This window comes from Copidosoma floridanum, unplaced genomic scaffold, assembly GCF_036245765.1.
Source record: "Copidosoma floridanum isolate Cflo_tuat_1 unplaced genomic scaffold, Cflo_Japanese_pri ptg000006l, whole genome shotgun sequence".
Classification (NCBI taxonomy): domain Eukaryota; kingdom Metazoa; phylum Arthropoda; class Insecta; order Hymenoptera; family Encyrtidae; genus Copidosoma; species Copidosoma floridanum.
The window spans coordinates 15998925-16017644 of record NW_028321883.1 but is presented as its reverse complement, the minus strand read 5'-3'; the positions used below and the strand labels follow the sequence as shown (position 1 = coordinate 16017644).

Below are 18720 nucleotides of genomic sequence, written 5' to 3'. Positions count from 1 at the left end.
GAAAAAAAATTGTTCAAGTGAATTTTTCATGGGTAGTTTTCATGGTAACAATATTTCAATGAGGATCCAAATTTTGTTAGAAAATAGTTTATTCAAGTATGTTTCTTTACATATTTACCACAATACTGCTCTAAATATATTAACAAATAATTATTGCTTTTTCAAAGTTTTTTTTTAACGTTCTTAAGATGTGGAGTAGTAAACTTAATATGGCTACATAAAAGTTTGACTCAAAGCCTTGTGAAGTTAAAATGTTTTCTTTTTGAATGATAAATAGAAACTTTTTTCACCGAATGCCTGGTTTCCTCTCACAACATTTACTAGGTGGAACTGTCCAGTTATAATGGTAATGGTAATAATTTTGCACTTCGTGCGAGCAAATGTTACCAGTCCTGGTATATAAATCCTGCAATTTTTTCATCTCCTGTATGCTCTGTTTGTGCGTAACGTAGTACGAATTCAAACAACCTCGAGATCTGTATTCTGTATCAAATCTAACGTCGTGTCTCCTTTCGATGTTAGCTAACGGCGCTAGCCACAATCCAACAGATACGTCCTCTGAATTGTACAACCTGTGTAATGACAAAAAAAATGAAAAAAATGTTAGACGAAACAACAATTTAACTTCCATCTCTTGAAATTTGAGAAAAAGTATATTTACTTTAAAACATCGGCATTCTGAGCAATAAATTTGACGAGATTATAGGAGAGGACGTATCCACCACCAAGAGCATAGGGCAAATAGTAATCACACAAAAACCAGTTGATCTCTTTCCAAGGCCCGGTCTTTCGTGCCCTGGCCCTTCCATCAAAGTATCCCCAGTACAGCTCCTTCCTGAGGCCTTTGTTCTGCCACCTGTTAAGATCTTTAAGTATCAAGTCGATCAGTGCAAAAGTGTCATCATCAGTCTTCAACAGGAAGTCAAACTCATAATTCGTAATGACGTGGGCGAAAGACTGCAGGACCTTTTTCGTTATTGTGCCGTAAGCGTCGTACAATTTTGGCAAAAAAATCAGATCCTGGTGCTTCTGATTTTCGGACTCAACGGTCTCGCGTTGCTCGGGCCGCAACTTTGTCGTCCCGATAGGGAATAGGCTCTTCACTTCGAGTGGTCGCGGTGACAGCCACGTCTTGCGTATTACATCCCTACGCTCCGAGTTTTCTGGTGCGCTCAACACAATGACGATTAGCCGGTACTTGGGCTTACTGACGTCATCCTCGTCACCCGGGCAGCGTCGCGATGCCAGATAATGAACCGATAGAGTCGTCATGCCGATGATCAAAAGTGCGGGTATCATACTTAGCCTAATCTTCGGCATCTTCAAATATTTATCTGTCTGATACAGTATACCTGCACATTTTGTTATTACACTGTTTTTCTTTTGGTTGGGGACAATAAGCCCTCCATGGTGCAGATGCCGGCGACTACCTTATAAGTAAGAACAATTACTTATCTTTGCACCTCCGCAGTGCAGATGCATACTTACAGAATCAGACAGGAAGGCTTTCTTGGAGCATATTTACGGTGCATGCAGTGTCAGTGCAATGCGCAAAATCAGCTGCGAGAGGGGTGTACGGGTGTACCCGTGTACGGTGTACCCCTCTCCTGTTGTATTATATATAATACAACAGGAGAAGGAGGGATGGCCCTTTTAACACACATGCGATGTCGGCTGCTCCGAAATGTAAATATTTACCTATATGCGCTCTTAAATATTTCCAAGAATTTAATTTTTCGATATTTTAACTTTGTGTATAAAAAAAAAAATTATTAACGATAACGTCTTGTACTGAATCAACGAAATTTTTCATTGTTTTTAATTGCCTTTTATCATTTTTATGGCTATAAATAATAATGTCCCACAGAGTAAAGGGAAAATGTTAAAGAAAATAAATCGGTAACTATAATATTACATTTATTTCATAATATATTTGTATGTATATATTTAAAAACATTAAATAAAACAGTACATTTTGAGGCGCATTCTTTGCACATATACTATATAGATTTTTTATAATTATCACAAAATTTAAGGGTTCATTGGACTTTCAGACCAATTGCATTGTTCCCGTAGTTTGCATATAACACTGAGAGGACTTGCAGTTTGAAGTAGATTTTTTAAATCAACTAAAAAGTATAGTACACTTGAGAGGTGTAATAAGTAAAAATGATTTGCATGGCTAAGCAAAGTAAAACATACGCCGCTCAGTAAAGTACAAGGGCACATAATTATAAAAAGCTTAAGGTTTGTTGGCTCTTATAAAAGGCACAATAAAAAGTATGAGATGTTTGTACAAATGAAGCTAAGTATAACATATACTTAGCGTATTTCAACCCATGATGTAAGCGATGTCAAATATTATCCAACAGGTCTTCTTCAATTTTTATCTGCAAAGTAAAAATATTGACAAAATTAAAATAACTTTTATTTGATTTCATTAAATTTTTTCGACTACTTACTTCAGATAAAATTACCCAATTGGCACTTTTGCTATGTACAGTTAGTCGAAGCACAGAAATTTTCCCTAATGTTTTATCCACAGTTCCGTTGGCGATCCCAAAGGAATCGAATTTACCTGAACCAAAGAAAAAAATCATATAAGTCGAGTAAAATTTGATTAAATTTTGTTTCAAATGTATGATAAAATATTCACCCGTAATAATATAACCATCGTCTGTAACATTACTATGATTTTTATCAATATAATTTTTTGCTTGTGGTAAAACTTCAACAGTTGTGTCATAAAACTTATCTGATGGATACTGAGCATTTCCACTCCGAAACAGATATCTGCAAGACAAATAAAGTTGTTAGATATAACAAGTTGAACCTCAAATTAATAGTAATATTCATTATTAATCACCTTTTTATAAAAACAGGATGAATAAATTGAAACCTAAGATAATCTCCTGACTTTGGTGAATAACCCCAAAAAAACGTATCACCTTTGTAAGCCTTGTATAACGTATTATGTTTAACTGGTGTGATTCGAGATTCAACTTTTGCTTCCGGATTTCGATGAGCGTAATAAAGCTGAACCAAGCCAAATTTTTTATCCTACAATTTAAATGAAAGTCGGGCTTATTGCAGTTAAAATCAACACCCATCATGACATGAATTTTTTACCTTCAATTTTTGTACTTTTCCTTTTAGTGAAGAATGAACTCCGACATGTTGAAACAGAGACGATTTGTATTTCAACCATAATCCAGCTTTAGCTTGTTTACAACGTTTCTAAAAACATTTACGTATATTTTAGCAAAAAACGGTAATTTCTGTACAAAAATCAATAACATGCAGAAATCTAAATATTAACTCACATCGTCCATTCCTAGAGCACAAATTTTTGTAGTTATCAAGTGATCCATCAGCCAGTCAACAGGTTTGTCGTTGTAAAATAGTATAAAAAATTGAACTAACCACGGTAAGTCGATTGATTTGAATAACTTTCCTGCAAATTTACTCAATGAATAACTTCAGAAAACATAGAAATCAGGATAATATTGATAATACTTGAGACGATTAGTCTTACCAATAAAACCTAATTCACAAAAATCAAGAACAAGCCAGTTTTGCTTCATACTGACTTTTTGTAAAGCAAAAGATTTCATTGTACTAATAAAATTCTTTTTAGCTCTTATGTCATCTTCTAACTGGATGTAAAATGTTCCTTTCGTCTGAGCATATGACATGAGGAATGCAAAATCTAAATTTTGTTTTGATCTCCACATTACGCGCTGATGATCGTCTCCTAAAGTGTCCCGCAATTTGGAAATATTGGGATAATACGATGGATGAGGCGAAATCACTTCGATAACTCCCGACTCCAACTCATTGGGAAACCTGTAAATGAATTATGTGATTTTAATGATTTGTTTTTACTAGAGATTAGCATTGTAATTTAATGGTAAAAAATAAATTTATTGCTTATTTGTTGTGGTATAATTTCATAATGTAATATTAATTAAAATACGTACTGTTCTACTATTTTGTTTGACACCCAAGTGATATAATCATTGTCAGTCTAGAATGATGAATAAATGTGTTTTTATGTAAAAGCAATAACAAATTTTAGAGATGTATCAGAGACATGCAAGAAACGGAATACTTTTTATGATTAATTAATAAAAGATGTAAAATTTATCTATGTACTTATTTATTTTATAAACTTTATAAGCACATCACCGTTGAAGAATTGGACAGGAAATGAAAAAAAAAATTGCTTACTTACCTCAGCAATAAAAACAACAATAAGCGTATCTGCGATCTCAATAGGGTTCATGTTATCCATAAGATCTTTCAAAGTAGATAACAAGTAATTTTGCTTTTCTCTCCTGACATGAGGTACTCCCAGGATCATGCTAATGCCAGACCTGCCTCTACTATGAATAAGATTTGGCCGCAGAGAATTCTGATGGCCTAGCAAATGAGGGAGAAAATTGTAAGCTGTGGGCAGCTTAATGTTGCTGACATTGTAATTGGAATTGTTGAGAAAGATCTGTACATCGGGAAGCATGTGCGCCACATCAGTGAGATGGCCCACCTGATAGGTAAGCAGCTGGATAGCTTCCTGGCAGGATATGTACTTGGCATGTAAGTTATCAAGCTTAACTTGCAGCTCAGCAATGCTGTTCTGCAAGATTAATTCGTCCGAAGCATCCAATGGAGAGTTGAAATAGTTCAACACCAAGCAGGGCACGAGAAGACAGCCCAAAATCATTAGCCAACGTTTGTGGCTACCTACTTGCATGGTCGTCGTCGTCATCGACGTCGTCATCGACGTCGAGCCCGACTACATCGTGCTTATCCAAAGTTAGGAAACGCATACCGCTGCTGTAGACCCTGGGAACAACTTCACACTCGTCAGCTCCGTTGGCTAAAAAGATATAATGCACTTCCTTTTTATCGTTATTTGTACGCACATGCAATAATGTTCTAGACAACACTAATATATAGGTCATCAGTTAAAAATTGAACTTTATATGCAAATGAGAAAGAGCAGTAGTAATAATTTTTTCACTTCTCGATTTGAAGCAGTATAGGGCTCAATTCAAAAATTTTTATTTATGAATATATTGAACATACAAGTGATGCGTACATATATTATATAAAGTGTATATAATAAATTAAGTGTGTACACGCACCAGCATCAGTGTTACTGGAATAGAACAATCATGATCAGGATGAATTTCGATCGACGTCATACTCATTGTTACAAATATTGTTTTTTGCATCCAAGCATTCAAGCATACTTGCAACTTTTCTTCAACTCTTTTCTTTCGTCTTAGTTTGGGAAGGATTATGCCTGCACGAACGCATCTATTATTAATCTTTATACTTAATCAATATTGACGCGCGTGTCCACACGCACATATACGTTCTGAATCGTATGTGTATGAATAGTTTTCACTTTGTCGAATACGCGACACCAAACATTTATTAAACAAATCAAGATAAGTATTCAATGTTTAATTAGTGGCTGTCATCTCGGGGGACACCCCCCTCACTGTTACTAATCTTTCGGTTTCTTCTGCTCCGCTCCAAACTCCAAACGCGCGCGATCATCACTCCGTTTCTTATTCCTGACCTGACGGTGACTTGAGACCTGACCTCAACCTCCGACTCTCGAGACTCTCGTAACGTATAGCTGTTAAGTAGGTAGCTCTCTCTCACACGAGAACCGAAAAACGAAAAGACTCAGTCATGAATGTCATGATGAGCGGTACACTTTTTATATATAAATTAAACATTATTAGTAGTTAGTACCACCTATTATAGGTACTATAGGTGGTGTACTACTATCTATTAATAAATGTGGGTCATATAATATATTTTACTCAAGGGCACTAAACTAACACAAAATCACGTAAATTTTACAGTACATACACTCTTGTAACACAATAAAAAATAGGAGCATAAAATATTTACTCTATTATAATATGATTCGATCTTCTGTATCAGTTGAATTATTACAAATACGTGTACGCATTCATTGTTTAATATATTACTATTTATTTAATTGTTGTTCTAAATAGTAAAGTAAAGGCACAGAAGAAAAAAAAACAATACAATCGAAACGAATAAAAAAATGTTTATTTTTGCGATAACTAAATAATAATACGTATTGAAATTTTCTAACTACGTAAATGGACACTTGTAGATGTTATAAACTTATAAACTTTGAGAAAAAAAAAGTCCTGCTTATAAACGTCCATTTATTCTTTATTATTGACAAAAGACTTTTCTCAAAAGTATTTTTAATAATAAAATAAAAGTATAACAAAATTGCAATAGTTGTACTAATAAGTTGTTTTTGTTTTATTTTTCTTGGTATGGTGTATAAATTCAACACTGCAATGTTTAAATGAAAAACATAGAAAATACCATAAAAGAACAACATACTGCATTTTACTTATTGCATATTATGTCTAATACATGATCCATGATGTTGCGCATATTTCTATAGATATTACACAATTGAATACCCTATTTTACTCGCAAAAAAGATATTTGTCAATTATCTAAAAAAAAAAAAAAAAACTCCTACTTAAAACCAAGTGACCATAACCACTGGAAAATGATTTTCAATCCAAGAACCCGTGTAGTGTTTCGGATCGTGGAGGTAAAAGTTGAAGAAAAAGGCCCGCAATAAATATCAAAAGCCCACCCACAATGCAATCGCTCTGTTTCCCCGCGGCAATCACCGACGAGGATCTATCTGAGAAAATCGCCCTTCTGAGCGACTCTTGCACCGGCCGGCTCGACGACACCCAGCTGTTCAAGTCGACGAACCACCGAGAACTGCGTCTTCTCGGCGAAATCGTTCGCAGGAGCACCGACGCCCAACTCGCGACCCACGACCCGCACACCCTCGTATCCTGCGCGATAAAACTCCGGCTCAAGTACTTCAGCAGTTCCTTGCACTTCGAAGCCGGCCTGTCCGAGCGCAGCCGCGAAAACAAACACCGGCTAGCCGAAAGCTACCTCGAGCACATCCTCCGAGTTCTCCTCATGGCGTCGAGATCCCCGGGTAGCGTCGCCAAGACCGTCATTGACACCCTAGAGGGAGAGAGCTTTTGGATCGCTCGGCGATTTTGCGTCGGCGTCGTCTGCCAGTTGCTGAGCCTCGAGCCGACCGAAGCGGCCATCCTCTGCCACGAGCTGTGCGACAAAATCGAATTCCCGAACAAGAGCATCGACACGAAGCTGATCGTCCGGGTGCTGTACGAGCTGCTCGACGTCCACCCTTGGCCCGACACCAGCGAGACCACCGCCTTTCTCGAGAGGCTTCTTAACCTGTACGACCGGAGCTTGCACGACGGGGAGCCGAAAAACGAGGCCGACGCGTTGTTCCCGCAACTCAGAGGTAGCCTGGAGCTCTGTATCAGGCACGTCGTGAAGAACGTGTCGCGGGCCCACCTGATACTCGTTGTCCAGCGTATGACGGGCTGGTCGGTGCGGGCAGGCGTCAACGAGAACGTCATAGCCAACTACGGCAGTGCCCTGGAGTACGTGGCTTCGATGTACCGCGGTTGTTACTCCGTGGCCGACACCCTCACCTCGGAGATGATCGCGCTCCTGATGGGGATGATCGCGTCGAGCGAGCGGTGTGTCTCGCTGCTGGGAAACCGCGTGCTACAGTACATGATCGACAGCGGGGAGAACCGGGTGCTCTTCGGCACCCCGAAGATATTCTTCGAGGGAATGAAGGTGAATCTCGCTATCAAGAGCTTTAGAAGGGAGGACGGCAAATTTTTGAAGCTGCACAGAGAATTGACGCACGAGAGTTTGACCAAGAGTTTGATCAATCATCGACAGGACAGGTTGAACTTGGAGACTACCTATTGCACCCTGTGCCTCTTGGCTGCCGAGATACCCTGTGGTTTCACGGCAGCCGTTATGTCGTGTCTCATGATGAATGTCCAAGACATCGTCATGAAAAACCCGGAGTTAATTGGTCAGATGGCTTCCTTCTTTCTTTTCATAACTCTACACACCTCAGTAGTAAAATCATTGTTACTTGAACGGTGCCGTTGTTGCCTTTGTTTTTTCTTCATCAGGTAAAGAAGCCTCGTATCACATCCACGCGATAATAATCTCGGTGTTATCGTTCGTTTGTTGGATTCACGAGGCCAAAGATTTCCACGCTTACGTTTACAAAATCGTTATGGAACGGGCGCAGTGGGCGCCGCATCTGAATCCGCCGTTGCGCTCGAGTTACAATAACTTTGCGGTGCATCACGTACTTTGGGACAAGCCTGAATTGTTTTTCGTGGACTGGGAAGTGCGATACGGACTGTGGAGGCGATTTCGTTTGAACGGAGCCGATAAGGCCCAAGTGGAGCTTGTCACGAATAAGAATGACAAAGGGGAGTATGCCGCATAGAAGAAAATTCTTATTGAACGTTAAGAAGAAGAAATAACTGTACGGACATATCTCTGATCTCTAGTCATATTCAGACAAATTTTTATTTTTCTTGATTTAAACGCTTGACTAGTAAACTAATTTCAAATTTTTTTTACCGAAATGTAATTACTTTTTTTTTACAAACTACACGCGAACTTTGTTCCTTTATCTTCGGCAACCCGATGTATTTCGATGATTTTTATATATAATTTTATGTACAAGCCTTGTGAGGAAACTTTTTTCCTACAGAAAGGATTAAAAAATATAACGAGTGGTACGAGTCTATAAATATCCATGTGCATAAAATATCTTATATAGTTACGTTGATTTAAATATTTTACAATCTTGTCAAACACAAAGTTTGAACTGATAACAACATGTTTTTTTTTAGAACCATACGCTTCCTAAATCCTCTTCCGTAGATTGCAGTTCGTTTTTAATAACAGGCTTCTCCTCGTCGCTCTCAGATACAGCCAGGTCTTCCTGGATTCTACTATCTACTTCGTACTGAATTCTACTACTTTCCGTTTCGTATTCTATGGTATTTACGCCATCGATCTGAATTTTGTTCTCCATCACTACTTGAATGTTTTGTCCATCTTTATCTCTGAGAGCATCCAAGAAACCCATAGGATCGTAGTTAGAGTCAACGCTTTCATCTGAAAATGGAAGAAAAAAATGCATTATGAATGAAAAACGGAATGCAAAAAATGAGGCAAGAAATAAGTATGCTTACCATGATGCATTATTGGTTGTTCTCCCAGATAAGACCCGGCATTGCCAAGTTGAATCATTGCCTCAGCGACTTGTTGACTGTCATCATCCGCTGGTAATTCGTCTGGCCGTACCTCCACGGGCACAAGAGGTTTTAGCTCGGTCGCCTCGAACGCATCATCATAAGGCACCTCGTCAAAGTCATCGTCCTCGCTTGAGAATTGTAAATCTAAAAAAAAACATAATTTAAAACAATTTGTGTATCCGCTACGCATCCAGAGAGAATGACGATTGAAATAAAAATAAACTATATGATACGATCGATGTACCTTCTGCAAGAAGATTTTCTTTTTTCATGGCGGTCGGTTTGCCAAGCTCGGCCTCCACATCATTCTCTACATCGACAAAATCGTAATCGTCCATACTTGATTTGCCGAACGCATTCTCTGGCGAGCTGATTTGACTCTGCGAAAAGTAAATTTATCATGTGTGATGGAGATTAGCAAAGTTTTTTTTTTCAATTATTGATCTTACTTCGCGGAATTCCGACTCGTTCATCGGGTAATTTTCTTCTTCGCAACCTTCGCCGATCCATGAAGCGTCCCCATCGATGTCGGCTTGCTCAAAAGCTCGCTGTTGCGTAAGAGCGATCTTCTTTTCAATTTGCGTTAAATGCCCATCACACTGTGATTTGTAAATTTACAAAAAAAATCATCATTAAAACTTACTACGTGGTTGTATCGAGTAGTTTATTATTTGTAAAACCGATGTTTATCTTACGTCGTTTAAGAATTCTTTGGCAGCTTTGACGAGTACTTCTGCCTTTGAGGTGAAAGGAGATATGTCGCCGTTGAAAAGAATGCAATTGTCAAGAATTAGCTGCAGGTCTGCTATGAATTCTGCACGATTGTGATAATTATTGTCTGAAAAATCAGAAAAATCGATTAATCACACTTTAAAGAGCGTATAACGGTGTTAAGAGATGGTCAAATATTTACTTACCAGTTACATTCTTCGTCATTGTCTCGAGATCCATTGGTCTCTTGACAACAGTATAGTAGTTTTTGATAAGCTTTTTATTTACAGGCTTGAGGAACTGAGAGGCTTCAGCCATGTTCTTGACTTTCTCGAGACAAGAGTTGAGAACAAATGATAACGCGACTTGATCATCGTCGTCAAGCAGAGGATTGATCGCTTTTTCTAGCCGCATTAATCTTTCCTCTTTCGCGGCTATTTGATTCACACAAAAGTCAAGTAATCGCTGGGCTGCTTCGGTATAAGAGTGTTGGGGTCCGTTGTACAAACAACTGTTCTCCTTGATCTGGTTAACGTCACCAAGAAAATCAGCGCGACTCTGGTACTTCTTTTGTCGCAGGTTCTCACGAATGGTCTGCAAGTCCATTGGCCTTGAGACGATACGCAAGTAATCTGGCACCGATTTCGAAGAGACAGGATATAAAAAGGGATTAACATCGGGTAAGTCTCGCATTTCGGTGAGTATGTTTTCAAGAATCGTCGAGAAGACGACCAGTGGATCAGCACGTCGTCGATTCACGCCAGCTGGTCTCTGATAACGTTTAGTATAGTCGCACTGATCGTCGCTCGTTGGACGCTTGCGTTTTCTAGATAAGAATGTATCTTTGGACGTTTTAAGTTGAAGCGAGCGACGCTTCAATTCTTCTGCGTGTTGCTGAAAGTTCAAGTATATATATTTATATATATGTATATGTATGTCATCGTTGACTTATTATTTGCGCAATAGACTTGAGAACATGAAATTTGTGTAAGTTGCCAAAGTACCTTTATAAGTTTTGATGACAATTTGACCTTGGTACCATCAATATTGACCAGATCCTGATCCTCGGGTATAAATGGCTTCTCGATTTCCTCATCCTGCTCCTCGCTCGTGGAAACACTCATGGGATTCATGTTGCCGATGCTATTTTGATAAAGCGGACAAGCCTTGTTGGTTCTCATGTGGCCGACGTTACCGCAGGCACCGCACTTAAGCTTCAGATCTGGTTTTAATTTGGATTTTTTGCGTTTAGAGGACGAGGACATGTGATCGGGTTTAGAGATAGGCTTATTAAGATTAGAAGTAGAAGTGGAAGAATTGAATGGTAGTAAGTTGGAGGAGGGAAAATTACTTGTATTGGATAAGCTTCCACCGGGCGCTAGGGAGGAAATGGGCGACGAGGCACCACTTCGGTCGTAAAGATTTTGAGATGGGAACTGATGGCTGCTGCTCTGTGAGTTGCTGTTGTTTAAGTGGCTGGCAGCGCCATTCAGCTGATTGGATCGATGGTCCAGGCCACTCAAACTACCACCCATCATTCGTTCCCGCTCTTGATTTCTCTTGATACGACGCAGTTGTTCCTGAATACGCCGTTTCTCCCGTTTCATTTCTTCCTTTTGAGCGTCGTCAGGTGTGACAAACTGCTTGATGAATGAATCGTCTTTTTGGTTACGAATCTTGAGGTAGATGTCAATCACTGCTGGTTTGCGCACGTACTCCACGCGAGTGAACTCTTTACCATCAGCGTCACGGAAAGTACGATGAATTTTGAGAACTCGGCCCGGCTGTGAATTATAGTTCAAGGTTGAATTTTCATCCTCATCGTCCTTCTTCTTGTCCTTTCCTTTTTTATCGTCATGAGTACCTGTAAAATATGTATATATTTTTTTTTTCAAGTTATATAAATTGCATAACGTAAACAATCACCCGTGACTCGTTGAATATTCAACAAACCTGGATTATCGTTCATAAACATTTTCTTTAGCTCCTGCCTTTGTTGCTCTTCTCTTTCAAGGTTCATTTGAGTACTAGTTTTTTTGTTACTCAACATGTTTTCAATATTTTTTCCCATCTCTTCGATGTCAGAGCTGTCTTCTTCCGAGCTCTCACCCTCATCGGTCGATAACACTTCAGCAGAAGCGAGTACTCGATTTTGCAAATCAAAAATACGCTGGCATTCTTCTTTATAGCGTTCTTGATGCTCTGCTATCGAGAAACGATTACCACGAGAGAACTTGGTCATGCCCTCTTCACCCGCCTTGGCCTTTTCCGTTGACAAAGTACGTACTACGTCGATAACTTCCCAACGAGACAATTTTTTTATGTCCTCTTCGGGCACACCAAATTTACGCAACAGAGCCTTGGCGTTATTCAATGAAAGACGGCGTAAATCGGCATCAGTACCCGTAACTGTACGTTTAGGCTGCGCCTCCTGTTCCTCTTTGCTGATAGTTGGTTTATTAGGTACCCTGACGTAAGAGAAGCCCTCACCACATCCCGTAGGATCAGCTGGCCCAGCCAACTGCAAAAGGCACTTGCCTTTCATAGCTTGTATATATGCTCTCGTAGTATTCCAAGGAGCGACCTTGACCTCATCGTCCATCTTTAGTTGCATCTCTTCATCATCGTCATCTTGTGTAGTGAACAAAGACTTTTCACCGTAACCAGCATCCTTTAATCTCTGCTCTGCTGCAATCATGCTGAAATAGGCACAGCACTGCTCTGGCGATACCATCGCCCGAATCTCTTCTTCCGTGGGAAGGCGAAAGTCTGGTTTAATTACCCACCAGTTTGAGTCCATCCCTAAAATATGAAAATAATAAAAATTTTTTACTCTCAGTTACTGCTTGAAAGCGATATTTATGAGCTCGTATTTACCAGTTCTCTTGAAATCGGCACACAACTTCAAACGTTTTCTGATACTACTTTCGCTGTGCGATGTAAAGGCCTTTTTAATGTCATCCATCTTTATTCTTCTTGGAGTGTCTTTCGATTTCCAAAACAATCTATATATAAAAACTTGAAGAAAGTCTCGCACAAAGTTGTTGGCTCTCTTTGAGTTTGGTCCAGGTACTTCGTATAAAGGACATTCCTGTCCAGCAACGAAAAGAGCATCAACCTCTCTAACGTAATACTGCATTCTATGGGAAATTTAAAAAAAAATAAACGCATTTAATGAAGATCTATTACAATTCAATTATGATTTAAACAAACTTACCTCGACCTAATAACTAAGAAATCTGTTTGGGGTACTTTATGCTCGTAAATCGGTGCTCTGTACATAGTGTTCTCAAGAGTCTGTATACTTTGGCCAGGCGTCAGTATGCCAAGGAAAGGACTAGTGTGAGCATATGCAGTCTCACCATACTTGTATTTCGGTGGACCTTGATCTTTGGCTGCTTTACGCTTATAATAATTTTTCACTTTCGAACACATGCCTACTTGATTCATTAAAGGCGGATGCTCTTCGGAGAATTCAATGAGGACGAGCTCACCGTCTCTGCCAGTTAAATCTTCGGCTGTTCTCATGAAGAAAACGTCACCACCGCCGGAAGCGATTCGCTCTTGTTCCCTCATCTAGAATAGCAGCAAAAATTCGTTGGCACATTAAAATTATAAGACGCTAAAGAGTCATTTTTTAAAGATGCATTAATTACTTTTGCTTTCTTCTTAATGTGTTTTACTAATGGTAGAACCCCATGAAAACCTGTTGCAGATAGAGTACCATAACTATATTTTTTCAAAGGCGGCCTATGAAAGTTTCGCAGTCGCATCGGTCCCATATGAGTTTGTATGAATGGAGCTCGTAGTTCCACTACAGGAGTACTGTGCTGTATAAGATTGCCACCACTGACTTTTAATTTTAAAGTAGTTTCAGAAGATCTTGGCATATAATACCTAAAATAAGTTGAAAAAAATTTTTTTTAATACTTTTTGATCACTTCAATTATTAACATATAAAAAAAATTAATTACGTGTCGTTTGAAATGTTAAATGGATCTCTGTCAGGCGACTTGGGTGGCGGAGGCGGAGTATCTTCCTCCAGCACGTTAATGACTCCTGCTTTACCAAGTAGTAACTTACTCTTCTTTACGTGTGGATGAGGTATCTTTACCTTGGGTTGAGGTCCATTATCTTTGTGTAAGAGGGCAGGATCAATATCATCAGGAATGCCAAGGATAATGTTCTCATCATTGGGGTCAAGAGTAAGTATCTTGGGTTTCGGAATTTTTTTCATGTGTTCAGCATCCCAAATAATTTCATCCTCCCATACACCGTAAACAAGCTCTTCGTTTTCTACAGGGAAAATTGAGTACCAAGTGTCATCTCGATATTCTGAACGTTGCTGTCCCTTAGCATTCATCCTAAAAAATTTATGATAATTTTTATAACACAGAATGAAGCATTTTTTTTAATGAAAATAAATTTTCTGTGATAGCTAACATTTTATTTTTCTGAGATTGCATATGCAAAGGTGTAGAGATCTGTGATGTAGCTAGTCTAACATTTGGTGCAACAGGAACAGATACTCCTTTGCCAGGTTGACTGAATGCTTGAGCAGTTCTGTTGTCACTTGATGGTACCCAACCAGCAGCATTATTTTTAGTATTTAATTTGTGTCTAGCTTTATGTTTCATATCATCACCATTCCATATAACATCATCTTCCCAGTGCAATTGTGACACCATAAGAAAGGCATCATCCGAAAAATCTTCTATTTTTGGCTTATCTTCGTCATCCTGAAATACATTACTTATCAGTATAAACATGCCAAGAGCATCAAGTATAATTTGAAATACAATACCTTTTCAGCTAATTTAAATCCATAGTTAAAACCCTCTCCAGTTTCAGGTACTTCAAGAATATCATACCAAATTTGTGCTGGGCCAAACCTCCAATCGGCAACCTTTGGCTCCATATCGCCATTTTCATTATTATCCCCAGATTTACCGATCTCTTCTGTATCTTTGACAGGTTCTAACAATTTTTCCTCATCATCCGGGCAGATCTGATCTTGGGTATAATCGTATCCATAATTCATGAACCATCCCTAAAAATTTCAGTTTGAAAAGAATGTTTGAAACAAAATAACAAAATGTTACAATTGTTACCTTGAATTTTGGTTTTCTATTTTCCTGATCAGATCCCGAATCGGAACTCTTTATGTCCTGAAACCTTTTCTTTTTGCGTCTTTTTTTGACACTTCTCCAAACTTGAGGCAGACTACTAGGCTTGCCAGGGCCAAATAGCTTTGAAAATCTCAACACTTTACCTGGGCGAAAGTCTGGAAACAACTCTGTCACATCAACGTTAGCATATTTCGATGGTAACATTGAAGCAAGTGGAGTTTCGAGTTTTCGTTTGGCTGCCGCCTCAGCCTCCTCAGAAGTAAGGACGTCTTTTTCTTCGGGCACAGGTGGTGGAGGCATTAATTCTTTATCTTGCTTATGCTCCAAATCTTCATCATCTGCATCATAATCACTTTCTTTTTCATTTTTCATTGAATTTGATGTGTTGTCTGAAAAGGCAATGCAAGCATGAAACAATGCACAGTAGTCAAATAACTCTTCAATTTCTCACGCTCGTGGCTACTCACCTGAAACATCTTCATGGCAATCATCAGCAAGTTCATTGATGTCAGAAAAGTCCTGAGCAGTTGGGCTCTTGGACACATAGTCAGTGTTATCTTCCTCTGGATTATCTCCATTCTCCACTGGTTTTTTTACATTGTTTTCTTCCTCTTCCTGCTCGTCTTCCTTCTTATCATCCTCATTATTTTCTCTTTTTTTCTTCTTGCTGCCAGTTTCTTCGGATATAATGTCATGCAACATTGAGCCAAGCCCAAGCTGACACAGTGATGAGAGATGCCGCTTGGCACCAGGATCGAGTATGTCATCCTCAAGTTGGCCATTCTCATCTATGTTTCCAAACATAAAACCGGCTAGGCTCATCTCATTCTCGTACTCACAATCATTATCATCATCAGAGTCCCCCATAATAGAGATCAATCTGATATGCAGAAGTAGTAGCAAAAATCAAATCAATTTCTGGTAATTATTCAACTATTCGTTCCTCATACAAGGTATCTAAGTTTACCGATATGTTAAACATAATTTTCTCAAAATTTATAATTGTTAAATAAACGATTTTTTTCACAAGTTTGAGGTTAAGCCCACTAAAGGCCCATATCTGTCACTTATGTGGACATCAGACATCATCAGGATATCAGATGTCACAGGTAGTTTTTCTTCTTAACTCCCTCACTATTACTCCTAGATACCTGATATCTATAGAATGTTTTTGTAGTACATTTAGATTGTTTTTTGCTATTGTGTAGCTTACATCTTGTTATGTATTACGCAGGATTTTTACAACGATGTGTACATAAGAAAAGCACTCCTTTAAAAATAAAAAAATTATATTTACGTGCAAACGAGAGCCAAATTGTATAAATAAACTTAAATACTTCAATTATTTTAAGTAAAATACAATAGCGTCGTCACTCGAGAACTTTTACGTTTCTACAGTTTGCCGATCAACTGAGGCTGTATTCAGAATATCCAGATTCCCATAGGGATAGGAGATTAAAGGTATAAGCAGAGAATATAGAATATACTCTTCTTGCATAGAAAAGGCCAGAGCCAGATCGGCCGTTTTCGCGTCCGCAGTGTCAGTATTTTCTCTTTATATTTTAGTTATGCCCCCCACAAGGCAGGCAGCGTTAGTGTCGATAACTATTACCTTCCGAGCAGCACGATAATGCCTATATTTATCAGTATCATATATATTACTGATTTTCGATGCGAAACTACTGGAAACACGTTTAAACTACAATAAATTAACAAAATATCGATAATGAAACCATAACAAAAAATTGTACATTCATTTTTTTCAACATGCATATCAAAAGCTTATGCAGGGGCCCCTAAGTAAATTTGACAATATTTCCCAATTGTTCCGTATACTTAGTCGATGGCTCTGCGGTATAACTTTTGCTTTCGAACCTGAAGTTCTTGGGTTCAATGCACTTCTTTCAGCTTTTTTATTTATTTTTTTTTATTTACTACTTTATTTTTTATTGAAGCGTAAAAAAATTGTCTGCTCTCCGTTAATGTCAATATAAGTCTGAAGATGATACATCAGTACAACACCATTAAGAATATGAGACAAAACTGTTAAATACATTATTTTTCCCGTTGAATGTTCGATGAATGAAATCTACATGAATATTCTACTGTAGTATAAATTAAATATTGTTTTATTAAAGAATCTGTAACATAAAGTGGGCTTAAAATTTTTTTGTACAGATTTATGTTTATTAAAATTACGTCATAGTTGCGGCTGGTTTATAACTGATTAAGTAAATGGCTCTAGAGCCTAAACTGCCTAAGGGTGCCTGTACATGGGCGTCTTACAGTCTTAAGACTGTAAGCCACACCTATGGCGGGTGATTCATTCAAACTGATGTTAACTGAATACCGATATAATTTGTTATAAACAAGGAAATAGACACTTTATTCATAATAAAACTATGTAACCTGATTACATTATAAAGTTAGAACGTTTTTTAAGGCATCAATTGAAAAGTTTCTACAATTCATGTCAATACAATAATTTTGTCAACATAACCTCTCTTTTGAACGACTCAGCGTTAACAAAATTTTTTTTAGTTTTGGTGGCTAAATATCTTTCCAATATCATAATGCAATCACGTAACATAGTTTTGTTATGAACAGGATGCCTATTATCTTGTTTAAAACAAATTTTATCAATATTCAGTTAACGTCAGTTTGAATTGAATCACCCGCCATAAGGTTTGGCTTACAGTCTTAAGACATTAAGACGCCCATGTACAGGCACCCTTAAGCTCTCGTTCAGAATTTTAGGGCCACTTTTTAGTTCAGAAATCCGCAACGCTAGATGGCGCTGATCGAAATAATCATTCTATATATATACTTATTACTATACTCTACTGAGCCATTCAGGGGCCGTACCATATAACTTTTTTTTGCTTTACAGGCCTATGTTATAACATAGGCCGATGTACAGAAAAATAGTTATATGGTACGGACCCAGCCATGTAATCAATTATGAGGCTCTTTTACCGTCAAGCTTGAATCAGATGGCGCCAGGGCACGTCGCGGCTGTCATGGCCGTCTCACTCACACAACATTACTTTTCAGTATTGTATGTACATAGGAAATTAAAGTGTAGTGGTAAAGCGCAATATTTGAAATTTTGAAATGAATAAGGAAGACAAGAAATAATATTATGGGAGCTTAAAAGTTTCAGAATTGAAAAAGCTTTTAAAAGGGAAAGGAGCAAGAGTCAGTGAAAGAAAAGCAGAACTCGTGGACAGGTAAGCCATGACATGGGAGCGGCAAAAATGTTGGTCTCCCAATTGCTTCGAGCCACTTATTTTTTTTTATCACACTATCAGAAGGAAATTTAAATTTCACTTTTTTATCGCAGGATATTACACTGCACTTCATTTTTCCTACTATCTTTAAACGTAAATGCAAACAAAAATTGTCTGCAAACAACAGCAATCATTTACAAAGGTTATGTCTTCTGCTTTGCTCATTACACAGATAGGCTCACGAACACAATACACAACTGTAAATTTGACGGTGTGTAAGTATGACAGCCGCGACGTGCCCTGGCGCCATCTGATTCAAGCTTGACGGTAAAAGAGCCTCATAAGATTCGTTCACCTTACAATCCAGGGACGGTCGGGGACAGTGTGGGCGAGTCGGAGACGAAAGTGCAGCGATGGGATATAGTTCCGGCCAGATTTGGG

At 38.4% G+C, this 18720-nt stretch overlaps 4 protein-coding genes across 7 annotated transcripts; 1 reads left to right on the top strand and 3 right to left on the bottom strand.

The window, feature by feature from the left end:
- Positions 1-123: 123 nt before the first annotated feature.
- On the bottom strand, positions 124-1572 carry beta3GalTII (beta-1,3-galactosyltransferase 6). Of its 2 annotated transcripts, XM_089598457.1 has the most exons (3): positions 1489-1572; positions 662-1430; positions 124-572 (listed from the first exon to the last, which is right to left on the bottom strand). In XM_089598457.1, the coding sequence occupies exons 2-3, from the start codon at positions 1318-1320 to the stop codon at positions 287-289; spliced, it is 945 nt and encodes a 314-aa protein (XP_089454583.1). In that variant the 5' UTR covers positions 1321-1430; positions 1489-1572; the 3' UTR covers positions 124-286. The 2 variants fall into 2 exon arrangements, with proteins under 2 accessions (XP_089454583.1, XP_014215111.2); XM_014359625.2 differs by having other exon boundaries at positions 662-1572.
- Positions 1573-1933: 361 nt separating this feature from the next.
- Positions 1934-5550, bottom strand: Mgat4a (alpha-1,3-mannosyl-glycoprotein 4-beta-N-acetylglucosaminyltransferase a). The gene is made up of 10 exons (XM_014359624.2): positions 5148-5550; positions 4235-4879; positions 3981-4027; positions 3536-3846; positions 3324-3454; positions 3130-3237; positions 2867-3060; positions 2657-2793; positions 2463-2578; positions 1934-2390 (listed from the first exon to the last, which is right to left on the bottom strand). Exons 2-10 carry the CDS (start codon positions 4778-4780, stop codon positions 2355-2357), a joined length of 1626 nt encoding a protein of 541 aa, XP_014215110.2. The 5' UTR covers positions 4781-4879; positions 5148-5550; the 3' UTR covers positions 1934-2354.
- Positions 5551-6675: 1125 nt separating this feature from the next.
- On the top strand, positions 6676-8565 carry LOC106644208 (uncharacterized). Its single transcript, XM_014359608.2, has 2 exons — positions 6676-7960; positions 8064-8565. The coding sequence occupies exons 1-2, from the start codon at positions 6676-6678 to the stop codon at positions 8387-8389; spliced, it is 1611 nt and encodes a 536-aa protein (XP_014215094.2). The 3' UTR covers positions 8390-8565.
- On the bottom strand, positions 8080-16465 carry Taf1 (TATA-box binding protein associated factor 1). 3 transcript variants are annotated; one of them, XM_089598701.1, is made up of 17 exons: positions 15517-16465; positions 15032-15438; positions 14725-14970; positions 14364-14659; positions 13895-14284; positions 13577-13817; positions 13138-13496; positions 12798-13060; positions 11874-12722; positions 10925-11784; positions 10127-10814; positions 9905-10047; positions 9659-9808; positions 9454-9589; positions 9147-9353; positions 9037-9069; positions 8080-8946 (listed from the first exon to the last, which is right to left on the bottom strand). In XM_089598701.1, exons 1-17 carry the CDS (start codon positions 15914-15916, stop codon positions 8798-8800), a joined length of 5817 nt encoding a protein of 1938 aa, XP_089454827.1. In that variant the 5' UTR covers positions 15917-16465; the 3' UTR covers positions 8080-8797. The 3 variants fall into 3 exon arrangements, with proteins under 3 accessions (XP_089454827.1, XP_089454828.1, XP_089454826.1); XM_089598702.1 differs by having other exon boundaries at positions 8080-9069; positions 14364-14672; positions 14720-14970; XM_089598700.1 differs by having other exon boundaries at positions 8080-9069.
- Positions 16466-18720: the final 2255 nt, after the last annotated feature.